Source organism: Rutilus rutilus, assembly GCF_951802725.1.
Source record: "Rutilus rutilus genome assembly, chromosome: 8".
NCBI lineage: Eukaryota > Metazoa > Chordata > Actinopteri > Cypriniformes > Leuciscidae > Rutilus > Rutilus rutilus.
The window spans coordinates 7,348,035-7,367,483 of NC_140222.1; the positions used below are offsets into that span (position 1 = coordinate 7,348,035).

General features: G+C 38.3%; 1 protein-coding gene and 1 long non-coding RNA gene across 2 annotated transcripts in view; one reads left to right on the forward strand and one right to left on the reverse strand.

Annotated features, from left to right (window-relative positions):
• Nucleotides 1-19,449, reverse strand: part of LOC311295061 — a 262,848-nt gene that overhangs the window by 111,223 nt on the left and 132,176 nt on the right. The gene's annotated exons all lie outside the window — the stretch shown is intronic.
• Nucleotides 7,137-19,449, forward strand: part of LOC311295017 (uncharacterized protein) — a 69,579-nt gene continuing 57,266 nt past the window's right edge. Inside the window, exons 1-5 of the mRNA XM_084416187.1 lie at nt 7,137-7,460; nt 8,137-8,442; nt 8,982-9,278; nt 9,473-9,784; nt 10,020-10,163. Coding sequence (XP_084272313.1) covers nt 7,169-7,460; nt 8,137-8,442; nt 8,982-9,278; nt 9,473-9,784; nt 10,020-10,163 — 1,351 coding nt within the window. The 5' untranslated portion in view covers nt 7,137-7,168. The remainder of the gene's footprint in view (nt 7,461-8,136; nt 8,443-8,981; nt 9,279-9,472; nt 9,785-10,019; nt 10,164-19,449) is intronic.

The following is a 19,449-nucleotide window of genomic DNA, read 5'->3' on the forward strand; positions in this document are numbered from 1 at the left end:
TTTAATTTTTTTATTTATTTAATTTCTTTCGTTCTAACATCCATAAGCAGCACAACAGTCTGGCATATTTAGTGCTGAGTGATGACCCTGCGACACTGAACTCTATCTATCGATATCGATCTGCGCTCGATTGCTCTTCCTTCATCCTCCAACTACCCGGATGTCTGTCACAGTAACTTGAAATTGAATTTGGTGATCTGAATCTGAATTGTGAGAACTGAATGTGAGGATATATAGAGAGTTGAATTTTCAGTGAGGATCAAATTGTATTGGACTTCAGTTCCAAACAAATAAATTCAATTTCAAATTATACAATTCAAATTCAGTTTTTCAATGCAATTATTCAAATTAAACAATACAATTTCAAATTATGTGATTCAAATTCAGTTTTTCAATGCAATTATTCAAGTTTAGCAATTCAAATTCAAATATAATTGATTCAAATTCAGTTTCTGGTGGCACATATTTCAGCCCATATAACCGGGCCATAAACAAACTGTGAGCAGCTCTGCGGACATATTTTATCATTCAAAGTGTTTAGATTTAGTATCTTACCCAATAAAATGATTTATTTTATGCAAGGCATCAGGAGTTTCCATGACGTGAAAAGACTGAAGCGACACTCATTTAGGTTGTGTCCCTGTATGCTTTGAATAAAATGAAATGATTTACAGCAAAGTAATGATGATATACATAAAATAAAATGTACACAAACCTGTATTTTACTGAAGATATGCACCAATTCAACGAATCAAACATTATACATTTTATTACGGAACTTCTGAAATTTTCAATATGGAAAAAAACATTGGTGGTTCTGCTGGGCCCTTATCGTCCTAACTACAGCACTCGTGGGATGTGGGAACACTAACAAGGGCGATAAAGACTGCAGTCATCAGTCACTAAGTCGCCTCGAGACCAGAGGCTTTACTTTCACAGCTCTTAGCTTGCCTCCATTACACTCGCCCCCGTAAACCTCATTCCCATCCGGGTCACGGCACCACATGTGACCGGTCCTCCTCAGCCTGCTCGAGCAAGTTTCGAACCAGCGTCTCCAACATGGGAGGAGGGCACACTAACAAGGACACTAAAGACCACAGCTGACCTCTACTAACTCTTACTAGTGAGAATAAAATCAGTCGAATAGGTCTGTTCATTTACTAGTCCTAACCCAGAGAATTATTTATTTTTTTTGTACTAAACATAAATTAGATTTCATAATTTTGATATATGATTAATTTTATTTTTATCCTACATAAGTACTACTGGCATACAAACCAATTAGACAAAGTTATCACAAAATAAAAACATTTTATTTAAAAATTTCATATATATATCACAACATAAACAGTCTGCCAATGCTGGAAATGATGTGTGACATAATTTTAACTCATTCATTGTGTTAATGATTTTAACAAAGTAAATTTGTCAGAAAGGTTAGCACAAAGATGTGTAAACGTGTTAAATTAACACATTATGTGCTGTCCTTCACTGCACACATTGTTAAAAACATACATAAAACCATAAACAAAACGTTAGCATTTGACAAAATGAATGTAATGATAATGAAAGTTTTACTGCAGTGCTTACCTGGGTACATTTTATCTGATTAGACTGAACACAGAAAATAGTCTATAGTCAATTTTATAGAGATTTTATAAGATATTGTAAGCTACCTAGTCTGCACCAGTGGCTTCAAAGCACTTTTCACATATTGCTAATCATTTCAGCAAACTTATCTCAAAATATTATACAAATAAAAAAAATAACTTAGTTTTTACAGTAATGCACTGTTATTACACAATTACAGTACCATACTGTAAAACTGAAATACGGTTTGGTACTGTAAATCTTAATTACAGTAACTTACTGGCAACAGTGTTACTGTAAAAACCCTTGAAAAGTCTAACAGTGAACAATGGAACAATGGCACTTAGGCCTAAATGTTTTTGCAACCATGTATAAATAAATGAAAAGTGCATACTTTCCAGATAAAGAGAACTTAGATGATTAGTATGGGCTGCTTTTGGTGCTTGAGATTTTATTGATTATTTTGTGTTTCAATAACGAGGTCCAACCAAGTAGCCTATACGGTACAAGTTACTTTAATGTAAAATTTTTCTCTCTATTTAGGATTAACTTACAATAGTGAAAGATTTTTGATAACGTCTTTCCTCAGGTAGATTGCATGTTTTCTTGCGTTGCTGAATGTTGGACTCATGAACAATAATCACGTTGTTTGTAGTCGCCCAAAATGATTAGCCGGGATCAAAACGCGGACAGTGAAAGAATGGATCTGCAGTTAGCGCGAGTCCCGCTCAGTGGCGGATACAGAACGTCATTAATAGGTGCGCCTGGTGAATATACGAAGGGGCCTCGGTTTTTTAAGCTTATATACACGCCTGATAAATATGTCAACTATAGCAGATCGGTACTTCGGTAGTGAATTTAAAAAGGCCTATGCCTCGTACTCATGTCAGTCAGCCCTCCCGCCTGCTTTAAACCTGAAGGTCATCTGTCTGTCATTACACGCGACTCACATGTTGTAGACTATCACAATGTGAAGTCCATAGGAGTAATTTGCGGGTGGGACATGTCCCCACCACTTTTTGCCAGGGTCGATATCGTCCCCATCACTTTTTAAAACATCTCGCGGCACGAATGTACCAATTCTACAAATAAATAAAACATCTCCAGTTAACTGGCAGAGCATTCATTTCGTTTGTTTTTTTAAATAAGAGAAATTAATAAAATGTGAAATGTGTTTTTTAAATCAAGTGATCAAAGTGCTCACTGCCGCTGCATCAGAGGCGCGGATACAGTGTTTTCTCGTGTGGCTCGCGCACACGCCACACTTACTCGAACGCACGCTTCAATCCGTTGCGGATACTCTCTATTCGCTCTGGTGAAATCACAAAATGCACACAATCGTGTCCCTGCTTGATATACAACCACTGATGAACATAATCGGTTTTGATGAGAAAAAAAAAAAACTATACGAGAAAAAAAAAAACGATACAAGTGCGGAATAGAACCCAGAACCTCTGACACGCTTGGCGAAAGTTCTACCACTGGACCATTAAATTAAACATTGGTCAAACAGGTGGATCTATGTATTTATTCACACGAAAATTCTCGGCACTAACAACATACATTAGGCTACATCTCATTAAACGACAAATTAAACCCCATGTAGCCTACTATTTAAATCGATTGCTGGACATTGTAATGTTATTGTACATCTGATTTAGCATTGTATTAGCAACCCCCACCCCACCTGTCCCACCCACTTTTTAAAACAAAGTTACGCCACTGTTATGTCAGTGCACGCACGGAGAGCATGTGGCCGACCCGTGCAGAAAAAAATTCAAGGAGAACGAGCTGATTCTCTGATTTGCGTGATAGCATCACTGGACTGACACGTGATATGCTGACATAATATTTTTCTTTTGTAGCTATTTTTCGTAGCTACTGTACATAAATGTCCTCATAAAACTATTAAAATTTAATTATTTATTATTATTAAAATTAAAAATTGAAATTGTTTTTATTAATCTGATTGGGTGGGCACGTGCCCACCCATGCCCACCCATAAATCTGCGCCTGGTCCCGCTGACTGTGAAGCGGGAGCGACAGCCGGTAGAGGATTCTGCTGGGTCTTAAAGACTTCCGCGAACGGCTATGTTTGCAAATCAAAGAAAGATTTGTCTCAAATAAATGGTTAATTCTCAATTTAGAGCGTATGCCTGAAAATACAGGACAAACAGCGTTCCTTATGGCTTTCATACGTGACATTTCATTGATGCCTTAAATACGGGATGATTCCGTATTATCCGGTTGACGGATCCGGTTGACGGATTCAACGGTTGGCAACCCCCAGCTATGCCTCAAAGACATGGCCGTAGCCGCTATGAGGTCACCGAGGTCTGGACCACGGTATTTTTCTGAGGTATACTTTGTGGAATAATTGCCTGATATAGTATAGACTCTTCTTTGGTACTGCAGAGATATTGCACAGCACCGATATTAAACTGATCTTCTCATCTGAGCTGAGTTCAGCCGTCATCTGACTGCTCGTATAAAAATATTTGAGATGACCAATCTAATCTAAGAAGGCGGGCTTTATGTTGACAGAAGCTGCTAAGCGCAGATTTAAATGTGACGCTTCAGTTAGCACTGGCCAGCTGGTGGCGCTATGTCTATAACTACATGATGGCATGTATGTGTCTTCAGGCCAGGGCATTTATCAAACATGTAAAGTGTGGGGGAGATTGTACATTGCATGCTTGAGTTACAACAACTTCCTGTTTTATGCTGATAGTAGCATGCTTTAGCACTGAAGTACATGCATTTCAACTAGAGTTTTAAAAGAGTTATTTTGCTCAGATTCACCAAAATAACAAAGTCTGCAATAAAAAGCAAAATATCTGATTATGAACTCAAGCTTTTCTCATCAAATTTTCCAATGACCAAAACTTTCTGGTAACCAAATGATATTTCTCTAAATGAATAATTACATTTGGTTACTGTATGTTTGCATTAATGTTCACTCATGAATTTTATTGCAACAACACAGGCAAACATTATACATGTGATTCAGTGTTTTGTTTTTTTTGTCAAATTAACCCTGCAATAGTATTTCCTTGTGTTTTATCTGTACAGACATCTGTGTGTGTGGTTTGATCTGTCGGTGGATAAACAGCTTCTGCTGGATGTTTGTCGTCTCTGTGTGTGTCAGTAGTTTGTGGCTGAAGCGTTTCTTCATTTTCTCTCCTGCTAATAAGAAGCTCACAATCTTCCACTCCACACAAAACATCTTTACACTGAAATAAAGTGAATCCATCAACAGTCAAATAAGAGTCACAGGTCAGAGGTCAAGTATGATTGACAGCTCACAGCACTAAATAACACACCAGTAGATACAGATATCTAATCCAATATTTCACTCTTCTGCTATTAGTTTTCATTCAGGGCCAGAATTCATTTGAAAATGTAAGATCAGCAAAAGCTTGTTGATTTCAATGATGTTAAAGGAGATGGATGTGTGAGCGGAAACTAACTGAGGTTGGGGGAGGATTCACACTGATAAATATCTCAGGTCAGTCGTGTTTCATAGCAAGTGTTTTCAGACGTTTTAAGGGTTGCTATCATGGGTTTATTTCAGAAAACCGATGAATAAAATGTTTCTAGAATTAGTTTAGTTCTGTTTGTTGAATTTTAAATGTATTTAAATCAATGGCTTCAGTTTTCTTACATTTTGCTACAGAATTATACCAGTATGGACTTTCAAATAAAAATGTCCTGATAATTTAATCACCCAGATGTCATCCAAGATGTCCATGTCTTTCTTTCTTCAGTCGAAAAGAAATTAAGGTTTTTGAGAAAAACATTCCAGGATTTTTCTCCATATAATGGACTTCTATGCAAACCAGCGGTTTGAAGGTTCAAATGTCAGTCTCAATGCAGCTTCAAAGGCTTGACAAGATCCCAGCCCGAGAAATAAGGGTCTTATCTAATTATATACTTTTTAACCTCAAATGCCCATCGTGTACCATCTCTGAGATGTGCCACGCATTGCGTCATCACGTTGGAAAGTTCACGTGTCACACCATCTGTCTAAGTTCTCTGTCTGTGTCCGCCGGTTCAAAAAGGTAGGGATAGGCGAAAAACTCCATCTCATTTTCTCCTCCAACTTCAAAATCGTCTGACATCTTTGTTTTAATTTATTATTATTATAAAAAAAAAACATTTGTGACCTTTCCTACGTGTCGCATCTCAGAGATGATACAAGACGGGCATTTGTGGTGAAAAAGTATATATTTGTTTTTATTTTTTTTATTTTTTTAAATGACCGATCGTTTCGCTATATAAAACCCTTATTTCTCGGCTGGGATCGTGTCGAGACGTTGAAGCTGCATTGAGACGGACATTTAAACCTTCTTTGAACATTTGAATGGTTGGTTGCCATTGAAGTCCATTATATGGAGAAAAATCCTTGAACGTTTTCCTCAAAAAACCTTAATTTCTTTTTGACTAAAGAAAGAAAGAAATGGACATCTTGGATAACATGCAGGTGAGTAAATTATCAGGAAATTATTATTTGAAAGTGAACTAATCCTTTAACCCTTCAAATTTTGGAGATGTATTTCCATGCTAGAAATACAGCCCTCATCTCCAGGCGATTATATGTCAAATTAGATGACGGCCTAGACAGAGACTGAGCTGGCGGCCATCCAAGATCACATCACATCCCATCCTGTGAGAGAGGAGTCCAGGAGAAGATCCACAAGTTTTATGCCGGACCAACCCATGATTGCCTCAGATCTGGGAGATCTCCCAGATGAACACATCTAACACCTTCATGTTATGATCGACAGATTGACACTGTCGATCATAACATACTTCTTGACAGGCTGGAAAACTGGGTGGGGCTTTCTGGGATAGTCCTAAAATGGTTCAGGTCATACTTAGATGGGAGAGGTTATTATGTGAGTATAGGAGACCATAAGTCTGAGTGGACATCCATGACGTGCGGAGTTCCTCAAGGCTATTAGTTTTCATTCAGGGCCAGAATTCATTTGAAAATGTAAGATCAGCAAAAGCTTGTTGATTTCCGTGACGTTAAAGGAGACGGATGTGTGAGCGGAAACTAACTGAGGTTGGGGGAGGATTCACACACAACCAGATAAATATCTCAGTTAAGTTATCTTTCTGATCAGTCTGAGTGTTTCAGACATTAAGAGTTACTATCGTGGGCTTTTCAGTGAACCGATGAAGAAAATGTTTCTCAAATTAGTTTTGCTCTGTTTGTGTTTGTGGCGTCTGGATGGTGAGTTTTAAATGTGTTTTTCTGTTTCAGTTGTTTCTGTCCTGATGTGATAAATTACTGGTTAAATTAGTCAGAAAGGATTAACATTCACTGTTATTCTCATATAGAATCAATTAATGTGTGATTTTGCTGAGAGATAACACTCTTATTTCTCATTTTCATTCCTCATCTTTTGTCTTTGAACTTCTGCAGAATATTAATCACTTCACATTTACATGATTAAAAGCATTTTAGTGAAGCTTCATCAAATCAACATCAAGTGATTTTAAAGCTTTAATCTGTGAAAAACTCTGTTCTTCAGGAGTGTTTGCTGATGATGAAGTGAAGTCAGTGTCAGTGATGGAGGGAGATTCAGTCTCTCTAAACTCTAATCTTACTGAAATGAAGGATGATGATGTGATTCAGTGGAGGTTTGGAGATGAAAACACTTTAATAGCAGAAGTCAATAAACGGGCTGACAACATCACTGTATATGATGATGTTCTTGATGGGAGATTCAGAGATAGACTGAAGCTGGACAATCAAACTGGATCTCTGACCATCACAAACATCAGAGCTGAACATGAAGGAGTTTATCAACTACAGATCAACAGTGAGATCAAGAGTTTCAGGCTCCGTGTCTATGTCTACGGTGAGTAAACCTTTTGAGTGATGCGGTCCCACATATGGGATTTGGAATGTTCAGTGATGTCACATAACTGTCAGATTCAAACTCTTCAGACAATTTGAACTGTGGCGCAAACAAACATGGCGGCGCCATCTCACATTTTAAATCAAGATCATGACAAACATGATGGTTCGCCATGGAAACAATAAGGGGGAAACGTTCTAAAATAAATGACGCCTTGAAAAAACTCACTCAGTCAGAATCACGCGTGAAAGGGTTAAATAGTCAATTGGTTTCACCTAGAAGTTAAAATCATAATCAACCACCCCTTTAACAAAATAAACATTTTCATGTCCACTATAACAGGGTGGACATGTCCCACATGGGTGATTTCATGGGTTTTGCTTATGATCTATAGTTGGTCCGCATCTAAAGCCCAGTGAAATCCTGCATAAACACACATGTCACCCGTGGACAAACCCACTTACAGCCCATATTTCAGCCCATGTAGTAACCTTGTAGAACCACATATATATATATACACTGTATTTCTCTTTTCATTTATTATCTTTACTCTTTGTACTGCTGCAGAATATTATTAATTTCACATTTAAATTATTAAAAGTATTTTAGTGAAGCTTCATCAAACCAACATCAAGTGATTTTAAAGCTTTAATCTGTGAAAAACTCTGTTCTTCAGGAGTGTCTGGTGTGCCAGTGTCAGTGTGGGAGGGAGATTCAGTCACTCTAAACTCTAATCTTACTGAAATAAAGGATGATGATGAGATTCAGTGGAGGATTGGAAACACTTTAATAGCTGAAATCAATAAACGGACTGACAGAATCACTGTATATGATGATGTTCTTGATGGGAGATTCAGAGACAGACTGAAGCTGGACAATCAAACTGGATCTCTGACCATCACAAACACCACAACTGAACATGCTGGAAGTTATAAACTACTGATCAACAGTGAGATCAAGGGTTTCTATCTCATACTCTATAGTGAGTTAAATAACAGTTTCACCTTTTATATTTTAATCAGCACAAAGCTACTGCTAATCCAAACTCCATTTTCCTTCTGTTTTTTAATGATGATATTTATTTCGAATTTAAATTTCAAACTATTTACTTTAATAAACCTGTCATGATTCCTGTCTTGTGTTCCTCTTGTCTTGTGTGGACTTTTGTTATTTCCTGTTCTGTGCCATGTTTTGTAGTCCTTTGTAGTTTTTCTTGTGTATTAGTCTCCCCAGGTGTTTCTGATTAGCTATGCGCCTTGTTATCTTGTTTAGCTTGTTTGCCTGTGTATTTAAACCTCTGTGCTTTAGTTGTTGTTTGTCGGTCGTTGTTGCTGTTAACTTTACCATGTTCTTGTCCTGAGTGTCGTTGTTTGCCCTGGATTACCTGTTTGTTTTATTAAAGTAGTGCTTGCATGTGGAGTCTCTCTCTGCTTCGTTCCTCCTTGTTACAAAACCATTAAGTGACTGTCTTAATCTGTGATGAACACTGTTTCTGTTTGTTCTGTGTGTTTGATCATTCAGTGTCAGTGATGGAGGGAGATTCAGTCACTCTAAACTCTGATCTTACTGAAATGAAGGATGATGATGTGATTCAGTGGAGATTTGGATTGTTTAAAAGCACTTTAATAGCTGAAATCAATGTAACGGCTGACAGAATCACTGTATATGATGATGTTCTTGGTGGGAGATTCAGAGACAGACTGAAGCTGGACAATCAAACTGGATCTCTGACCATCACAAACACCAGAACTGAACATGCTGGAGATTATCATCTACTGATCAACAGTGAGATCAAGAGTTTCATTTTCTGTGTCATTGGTGAGTACAAAAACGTTTACACCTGTTTTTTTAATGAAACACTTCAAATGAATTCATACACTATTTTGTTTTTATTTTAAATAGTTTTTTTATGTAAATGTTAAATCATTCAATTTAGTAAACCATTATAAAGTGATTTAACAGTATTAATCTTTGCAAACCCTGTTTCTGTTTGTTCTGTGTGTGTTTGACAGATGAAGTGAAGTCAGTGTCAGTGAAGGAGGGAGATTCAGTCTCTCTAAACTCTGATCTTACTGAAATGAAGGATGATGATGTGATTCAGTGGAGATTTGAAAACACTTTAATAGCAGAAATCAATAAATGGTTCGACAGAATCACTGTATATGATGATGTTCTTGATGGGAGATTCAGAGACAGACTGAAGCTGGACAATCAAACTGGATCTCTGACCATCACAAACACCACAACTGAACATGCTGGAGATTATAAACTACTGATATTTTCAGGAAGATTGTCATCAAAAGCATTCAGAGTTTCTGTCTATGGTGAGTAGACATAATTGTTCTTCCCCTTCAAAATATTCCTATTTACAAATTGAGTTGTTGAACCATTTTATAGTTTGAGATGACAGACCGTATAAAAACTCACTTGGAACCGAATATAAGATTGTTGATTAGATTTGATCATATTTCTGTGTATTCAGAAATATTAGTTGATGTCAGTGCTGATATTAGTGTTTATTGACTGATCTGATCTCAGTTTGATGTGTTTATTCCTCAGACTCTGTCCACTGGTGTGGTCCTACTGAAGCTGTGATCCGATTGGTCCTCTCTGCTCTGGTGGGCGTGGCTACTGTCATTATTGTGGTTTATGAGATCAGATCCAGAAGAGCTGAACGAGATCAAGCACATATTCACACATCAGGTACATGATTGATGTCATTTCTCACAAACTGATACAGCATGTATAAGCATCTGTGAGATTTAATAATTTATGGCTTTTTATGTTAATCTTTTTCAGGAAGTATTGAAATCTAAAGCAGAACGCTGAACTTTAAAGGTTCTTCAAGTGTGTTTTTGTTCATCTAGTGTTTTTTTTTTTTTTTTTTAGTTTGTGCTCTCTTTCAGTGTCACTTTGTTTATTTTTCTCTCAGATCGTAAAAAAGTGAATAAAGAGACACAGATCTTACTTTTCTACTGCTGTATATTTGTCATATGTATTTTCTTGCCTTTATCAATAAAGTTTCTCACTCTGAGGTTCAAGAGTCTCTCATGATTTATTCAGAGGAATACAAACTTTTTGAATATTTCAGCAGTGTACCATATACAGCTTTATTTCTACTTTTTTTAACAGGTGCTTCTTATAGCCTATCTGTGAAAACATTATTATTATTATTATTTTGTATTACCAATTAGTTTTTGCAATATATTCCGGTATAAACAACATATACAGCTAAAAAAAAAAAATTTAGATTTTTTTTTTATTGTATTAACTCATAAAACTAACTGTTACATGTTGCAGATTTACTGCAAGAAAAATATACAATACCGTGTTAAATTCGTGTTACAGATCACATGCAGAATCACATATATTTTACTTTATCACGTCAAGGATCTCACAATACTTGTTTTTTTTATTTTTTATGCATTTTAATAACAAAACATAATTTACATACAGGAGTACATATAACCATACATGTCAGGAGTAAACAAAAGGGGAAAAAGAGAGAAAAAGAGAGGCATTTTACAGAAAAAAACTTTGTGCCTATTAAACAAATGTGTAGTTGTCTTTGCTTTTAAGTTTTTACATTTGGATATTGTTTCTAAATATATTTTAATATTTTAAATTGTTCAAAATTTGCCATTTTTTCATTCCATCTGACTTTATGAATATAGTAACGGGCAATCATAATTAAATCAAATAAAAACAAAAGATTTGTATCACTATCAAATGAAAAACATTTTAGTATAACATCAACTTCTTCAAAGTTAACAGGAATCAGTGCTTTTCTTTGTAAGTAATTGAGTTCTCTCCAAAATATTTGGGTCTTGTGACACTCCTAAAATAGATGATTAATATTCTCAGGGGGAAATTTTACAAAAAACACATATCTTCCATGTTCACTTTAAAATGCTGTACCACAAGTACAGTGAGGAAAATAAGTATTTGAACACCCTGCTATTTTGCAAGTTCTCCCACTTGGAAATCATGGAGGGGTCTGAAATTGTCATCGTAGGTGCATGTCCACTGTGAGAGACATAATCTAAAAAAAAAAAATCCAGAAATCACAATATATGATTTTTTAACTATTTAAAAAACATTGGTTTTGCAAGTTAAACAGCTGCACGGATCGAGTCATGTGATTTGTCTGTGTGAGGCATACTCTGAGTTTCGTTAAGTTAGGATGAGATGCGCTCCAGTTAACGTGCAATGCAAGTAACCGCGTGGGCGCCTCCATGATTATATTGTCTGTTATATATTTGCTTCTTATTCATTAAATCCAGGCAATTGGTTGATGAAAAATTTATTAAAATTAAGATACAATTTATACAAAACAAAATTCTCTTTAAAGAAAGGTTTTCTACAAAACAAAAATTAATGAAGTGGTCAAAATCATGTCTTACCCACTCCATGTCTCATTTTGCGCATCCTATCTTACTCGTGCTGTTCAGTTTTCATAAATCAACATAAATGGAAACAAATAATATTTTAAATATTTTAACAAATATGAAACTAAATGCACTTATTTAATGGCTACAACAGTATAGTCGGCCTACAGACTCTTTATTTGTACAAATTGCTGCACATTCATTTAATTCTGAATTTTGCACACACAAGTTGAAAGGCATTTGTTCAAATCAAGTTCACGGATAACTGTGCGTGCATTTATTAATCATTATGATACTAAAATCATAACAAAGTAGGCTATGCTATGTACAAAAAATCAGATGAGCCCAGAATATGAACGCAATAACACGTTAAGCATTTTCCTCCCATAGACAAACATTATAAGAACGCTTAATGTGGCTTAATGCAGTTTAGAATGTCCCCTTATTATGTCGAAATAACAAGATATTATGTCGAAATAACGAGATTTGAAATAACGACTTAATATCTCGAAATAACAAGTTACGTTTTTTTTTCTTCAAAATGCGGTTCAGGGCTTCCATAGAATGCAGCCTGAATATAATTGCTTCCAGAAATTATTTTTGGGGGTGCTATTGGGGTGCTTTGGTCTTTCTTGGGAGTGCTGAAGCACCTGCTAGCCCCTCCCTAGCGCCGCCCATGCTTCTCTGACTAAAAAAAAACTAAACAACGCTGTGCTGTACATCAGGGCAATGCTTATTTTAATTTCAGAACATGCACAAACAGTAATTCAATTTTTTTTCATTTAGGCAATTCATTTTACATAGTGACACATAGTGCTGGATCCAATAAAAAAGGTTCCGGATCCAACGTCGAGGTGACGGAACATGTTCCGGCGTGTTCCGGCTCAAATTAAGCCCTGATGACAGGACAGGCACTAAACAAAACAAATATCTGTAACTTAAAGATGCAAAATTGCATCGGATGCAAAATTCACTTTTATATGGTGTTTGCATAAAAATGTGTCTTTGCAGTGTGTGGACACAACAACCATACAATGAAAAAAATCCATTCACTCCTTTTTTTTAAATCCTCAAATAGCCTAAACACTCTCAATAATGTTTGGATTTTCTGAGCAATATGACACAGAGCTGTTTTTGAGGAGGTAAAAAGCGTGTTGTTTTACACAACCATTGGGGAATTATAACCAAAGTATGTTACAAACTTTACATGAAGACCCTAAAGAATCACACCTACTTGTGGAAAATGGGCATCCGATGACCCTTTTAAAGCACTCACATGACAGGATAAGCACTAAACAAAAGTACCAAATGTATTTTTCCTGGTATCACTGGGTCCCACAAACTCTTTGCATTTCTTGTTTATGTTAAGGCTTTGTGCACATTGCAGACTAACAGATTGGTAAGTCTGTCTTGGCCCATATTAGCCCTTAGCCATGTCTTCAGTCTCCACAATGCACTGAAGCTCCTCTCAGCTTCACATGAGGACACTGGCACCACCAACAAAATTCTGACGAGGACCTCAGCTTGGTCAAACAACCCCCGAACCTCCACTGGCATGCCTCTTAGGACCTCTGCTGCCTCTCCACTGCTGCTACAGGGGTATTTCTGGCGAAAGAGGGGCAACTGTACTGAGAGAGAACCTCTATGACCTCAACTAACCTCAACTACTGAATCACTTAAAGCACCTGCCAGAAGGACACTCTCTAAGTTTTGCAGAGTCTTTAGAGGAGACTAAAGTCTTCAGTGGAGTTAACCAATGCTGTAGCTTCCTCTAACAGTTCAAGATAGCTCTAGTCATTTCTCTTTCCCTGAAGACAGGATCGGACACTATCTACTGCAGCCTGCATACCAGAGACAGTCTGGGTCTTCTTCTGCAGTGAAATGTGTAGGCACTCAAGCTCTCCAACAACAGCAGAAGCAAGTGTGAGACCCAACACAGTCTTACCTTTGCTGAAGTGCTCAAATAAGCCACTGGCATTTGAAGCTGTCCTAGATACACTTTTTGCCATCTCCTCTAGGCTGCCAAGTACCCGCTCACACCGGCCTAGCACAGCTATTATAGCAGAATTGCGCACAGTCCATCTGGTTGGAAATACCGGAGCTGGCGGATTAATGTGTGAATGAAACACAGGTTTTAATTTAGAGACATGCAAGACGGGATGAATTCTCCTGTACGCAGGAGGGAGTTTGAGTCAGAATGCCACTGGACTAAGGACTTTGGTGACAGTGAACAGTCCGATGAATTTGGGAGCTAACTTATTACCTTAGGATTGGAGCGGAATATTCTTGGTAGAAAGCCACACTTTTTGACCTACGACGTATATGGGAGGCTTCGACCGGTGGCGATCAGCTTTAGCCTTGGTGTACTTGCCCCCACCTGGAGGAGAGTCTGGCACCTCTGGACGAAAGTGTGGGTGGAGGGGACCGCGACTTCGGATTCCAGACTTGGAAAAATTGGTGGCTGGAAACCGAAGCTGCATTCAAACGGAGAGAGGCCCGTGGATGACACTGGTAACGCGATATGTGCGTGCTCAACCATTGAGAGTTGCTGACTCCAGGAGGAAGGATTCTTGGATTCCAAACATCGCAACACTCTCTCCAAGTCTTGGTTGGCTCTCTCGGTTTGGTCATTGCTTTGGGGATGGAACCCCGAAGATAGACTGACCGTCGCTCCCAGTAATCTACAAAATTCTTGCCAAATTTGGACACAAATTGGGGCCCCCTGTCGGAAACCACATCCATCGGGAGGCGATGTAAGCGAAAGACATGATCTATGACAGTCACCGCTGTTTCCTTGGCTGAAGGCAATTTAGGTAAGGGAATAAAATGTGCCGCCTTCGAGAACCGGTCCACTACGGTCTAATTCCTCCGGCAAAAATAACCGACTCGGTGGGCAACCGGGGCATTACACCTTCTAGGGCCGTTTGACCCTCGATTCGATCTCCCATGTGAGTGTGGAGACAATGAGTCTCTCAGGTAAAATGCACTCGGGAGTGGACGGGCGTTCGGATCGATCAAAAATACGAGATAAAGCATCAGGTTTGATGTTTTTGGAACCCGGGCGGTACGAGAGAGAAAAATCAAAACAACCAGAAAAAAGTGCCCACCGAGCCTGCCTGGATTGGAGTCTTTTGGCAGAAAGAGACAAAAGGTACCCCTGACCCTTCTAACCAATGACACCACACTTCTAACGCTAACTTGACTGCCAACAACTCTGTTACCAATGTCATAGTTACGTTCGGCGGGTGATAGATGATGGGAGAAAAACGCGCAAGGGTGCATCTTGTCGACTGTGGAAGAAAATTGGGAAAGAACCGCACCTACCCCCACCTCTGACGCATCGACCTCCACCACAAACTGACTTTAAGGATCAGGGGCTATCAGGATGGGAGCCAAAACAAAGCGGCTTTTCAGTTTGGAGAATACAGCTTCGGCTGTATCATACCACCTGAACGTAGTTCTGGTGGAAGTCAAGGCAGTCAGAGGAGCAGCTGACTGAAGTTGCGAATAAAACGCAGATAGAAATTGGCAAACCCCAGAAACCTCAATAGGTCCTTACAGGAATCTGGACTTGGCCAATCTATCACAGCCTTACCCTTTTAAGTATCCATGCACCCTTCCTCAGATGAGATGATGTAACCTAGGAAAGGAACAGACTGTGCAAGAAAAGCGCATTTCTCCCCCTTGACAAAAAAAACATTCTTTAGCAACCTCTGAAGCACTCGTCTGACTTGCTGAACGTGTTCCTGGAGAGAAGATGAAAAAAATCAATGTCATCCAAGTAGATATATATGAACTGGTCTACCATATCTCTCAGCACAAGTGCCTGGAAAACCACCGGGGAGTTGGACAGACTGAAGAGCATGACCAAATATTCAAAATGACCCCTGGGGGTGTTAAACGCGATCTTTTACTCATCCCCCTCCCTTATGCCAACCAAATGATAAGCATTGCATAAATCCAATTTTGTGAAGACAGATATTCCCTGCAATCGCTCGAAGGCTGAAGACATCAACGGAAAAGGATAAGTATTCTTTAACGTGATGTTGTTCAACCCTCGGTAATCAATACAGGGTCGCAGAGAACCATCCTTCTTCCCCACAAAAAAGAATCCCGCCCCCACTGGAGAAGTGGAAGGCGGGTGAATCCGGTTGCTAGAGAGAATCAGAAATGTATTTTTCTCCATGACCTCCCTTTCTGGAGTAGAAAGCGAGTATAACTTGCCCTTGGGCGGAGGGTGGGGATGATGTGGAGGAAGAGAAGCAGCAGGGGACTTACTGAATACTTCCTTCAGGTCAAGGTACTCTACGGGCACGTTTGACAAATTCACTGACTACTCCTGTAACACAGAACCAGGCACAGATGAACATGCAGACACAAGACAAGAGGCATAACACTGATTGCTCCATTGGATCTCTGTCTCTCCTCCTAGGAAAGCTGAGCTCTACCCACCTGCATGGGCACTTGATCGAAAACGGGGTTGACCGCATCCCCGCCGCTGGCTTGTGGACCTTCTGAGTTCCCAGGGAGTCTGGCCGGATGTGTACGTCGTTCCATCCGGTATACATACTTGGAACTATATTCTCAGAAGGCGAAGCACTGCTACTTCTGTGGAGTGATTTACTCCAATTCTAAACGAACTCTATGCTCCTCACCATGGGGGTTCTCAGGTGCTCAGGGTTCTCAAATCACTCCGCCCAAGTAGCAGTGCTTCGCCTTCTGAGAATATAGTTTCCAGTATGTATATGGTTAGAAGATGGCTGTGTCTCATGTGACCTTGTTATTTGTACATGCTGTGACTAAATCATAACATGTAAATAGGAAAATGTTGGCGTTATTTTGTCACTTATTGGGAGCAGTATGCTAGCTGGAGCCGTTTACCTCCAGTCTTTGTGCTAAGCTAGGCTAGCAGTGGGTGCGTCAGACAGAGTTACGGCACGCACGGAGATGAGAATGGTATGTATGGACTTATCTAACTCTGGGGGATACGGTGAATAAGCTAAAGTCCCAAAACTTCGGTGTGTTCCTTTAACATTAGGGGTGTGCGATATTGACAAAAGATTATCTCTATATTTTCTGGGATTTTATCGATAACCATAATTAGACAATATTTTGCAGAGTGTGTTATTGTGCTGGTACCTTGGCATGTTTAGGACTTTCGTGGACAGCTGAACCCTTCTGATATTCTTCATATTCTATGTGGTGGTCAGTTCACAGCAGTGACAGCAGTTTACCTTTTATGGGCAATTTTACCTTTATAAATTTATTTTTAAACCTAATCATATGCATGCATCATCTTTTGTGTCAATTTCATACATTTAATCAAATTAAAATTATAATAATAAGACAATAGGGCTGTTACCAATCAAATTAAAAAAGTATCAACAAAATTTTTGCAATGGAGAGCAAACACAGAAGCTGCATTTGAAATGGCATTTAGATGCTTTTACACAGACATAAATAATGTTTTGATATTGATAAACCTAAAATATTGATATTTTAAATGATTTAAAACATGAAAATATAGAGAACATTAAACCGCCAGTAGGAGGCAGCAAGTCACTGTTAATCAGTGAGTCATTGAGATTCAATGATTCGTTCAAAAAGCTGATTCATCTGGTAAGGAAACTCTTTGGTGTGTCGCAAATACTTTGCGAATGTGAAATTGCGAAAATGGCTTTGTTTTCAACTATTTTTGTTGGCGAAATAGAGCTAAAACAGGCAAAATGAGGTCTAAAATGTAAGTCACTAAATATTAACTTCTTGTTTATTAAACTTATATAAATTCAAAATCACATTTGTTATCATGCTAATATCTGGCGAAAAACTGCACTCTTCATGTGATATTATATTAGATGAACTATATTAAAATGATGTAAACCTACTAAATCACACAGTGATGTGACAATCTTAATGCGCACATGCACTAGCCTAATCTACAAGACTACATCATGTAGTGTATGCGTACACTCTATGGGTGTGTGTGAGAGGGATATACTACGGTATTAAACAAGCTAGGTAAATGTATCTGTATAAAACAAGGGTAAATGTTATAACTGCTAACAAAGCAGACTACATCGGTTACAAAAGTCCATTGGTTATCTTTTTTTTTTTTTTGGTCATGATTTATTAATGAGTCAATATCATCTATATTAAATAGAAAATAATCACTTAATCCGATGTTTAAAGTGAATAAAGGCTTGACTTACTGGAGTTCCACAACTAGCTACTGAAAAACGTTGTTCTCTCCCACTGGACTTTGTGTGTGTAGTTGTGAGGTAAAAGGGGAGCAGGCAGTGGACCAAAGCACTGTGAGGCAAGGGAGGGGGGACTCAAAGTGTTTAAAACGTTTTGCTGTTGTTGTTGTTGCCCCGTTTGCATTTGTATTGTTTTACTACTTGCTCAATTATTTTAAGTATATATCATTATATTATTTACAATAAAAATATTTTAATTATATTTTTAGGGGGGTCAACCCTCAGATGGTCCTGACCCATTGCCCCCCACCCCACGATTTCCGCCAATGCCTGTTTATGTTTGTTCTGTGTGTGTTTGGTGATTCAGGACTGAGATCAGTGATGGAGGGAGATCCAGTCTCTCTAAACTCTGATCTTATGGAAATGAAGGATAAAGATGTGATTCAGTGGAGGTTTGAAAACACTGTAATAGCTGAAATCAATAAACGGGCCGACAGAATCACTGTATATGATGATGTTCTTGATGGGAGATTCAGAGGCAGACTGAAGGTGGACAATCAAACTGGATCTCTGACCATCACAAACACCACAACTGAACATGAAGGAGTTTATCAACTACTGAAGTTTTCAGCAGGATTCTCATTCTCTACAAAAGCATTCAGTGTTTCTGTCTATGGTGAGTAGAGATCACTGGTCCTGTCCTTCAAATACTATTTACGTATTGAATTGTTGAATCATTTTATAGTTTGAAATGGCAGACAGTATAAAAATGTACGTAGAACCGAATATAAGATTGTTGATTAGATTTGATCATATTTCTGTGTATTCAGAAATATTAGTTGATGTCAGCGCTGTTATTAGTGTTTATTGACTGATCTGATCTCAGTTTGATGTTTTTATGACTAATTAGTTAAAACAACTAATTACCTTACTTTTTTACATTAACAGCAGGTTTATATTTAACTTTGTATATCAGATTGTTTTAAATGTTCTGCTTTTGATCATCTCGGTTCTTCTCGATGTTTCTTCCTCGTTTGCCTGAATATCTTCATTCATCCTCATTTATCTTTATTCTCTAATGTTTTCCAGCTCGTCTGCCTGTTCCTGTCATCAGCAGAGACTGTTCTTCATCATCATCATGTTCATCATCATGTTCATTGGTGTGTTCATCAGTGGTGAATGTGAGTCATGTGACTCTCTCCTGGTACAAAGGAATCAGTGTATTGTCCAGCATCAGTGCGTCTGATCTCAGCATCAGTCTCTCTCTACCTCTGGAGGTGGAATATCAGGATAAAAACACCTACAGCTGTGTGCTGAACAATCCCATCAGCAACCAGACCACACATCTGGACATCAACACACTCTGTCACACATGTGCAGGTACCACAGCACTGCTGATATTAG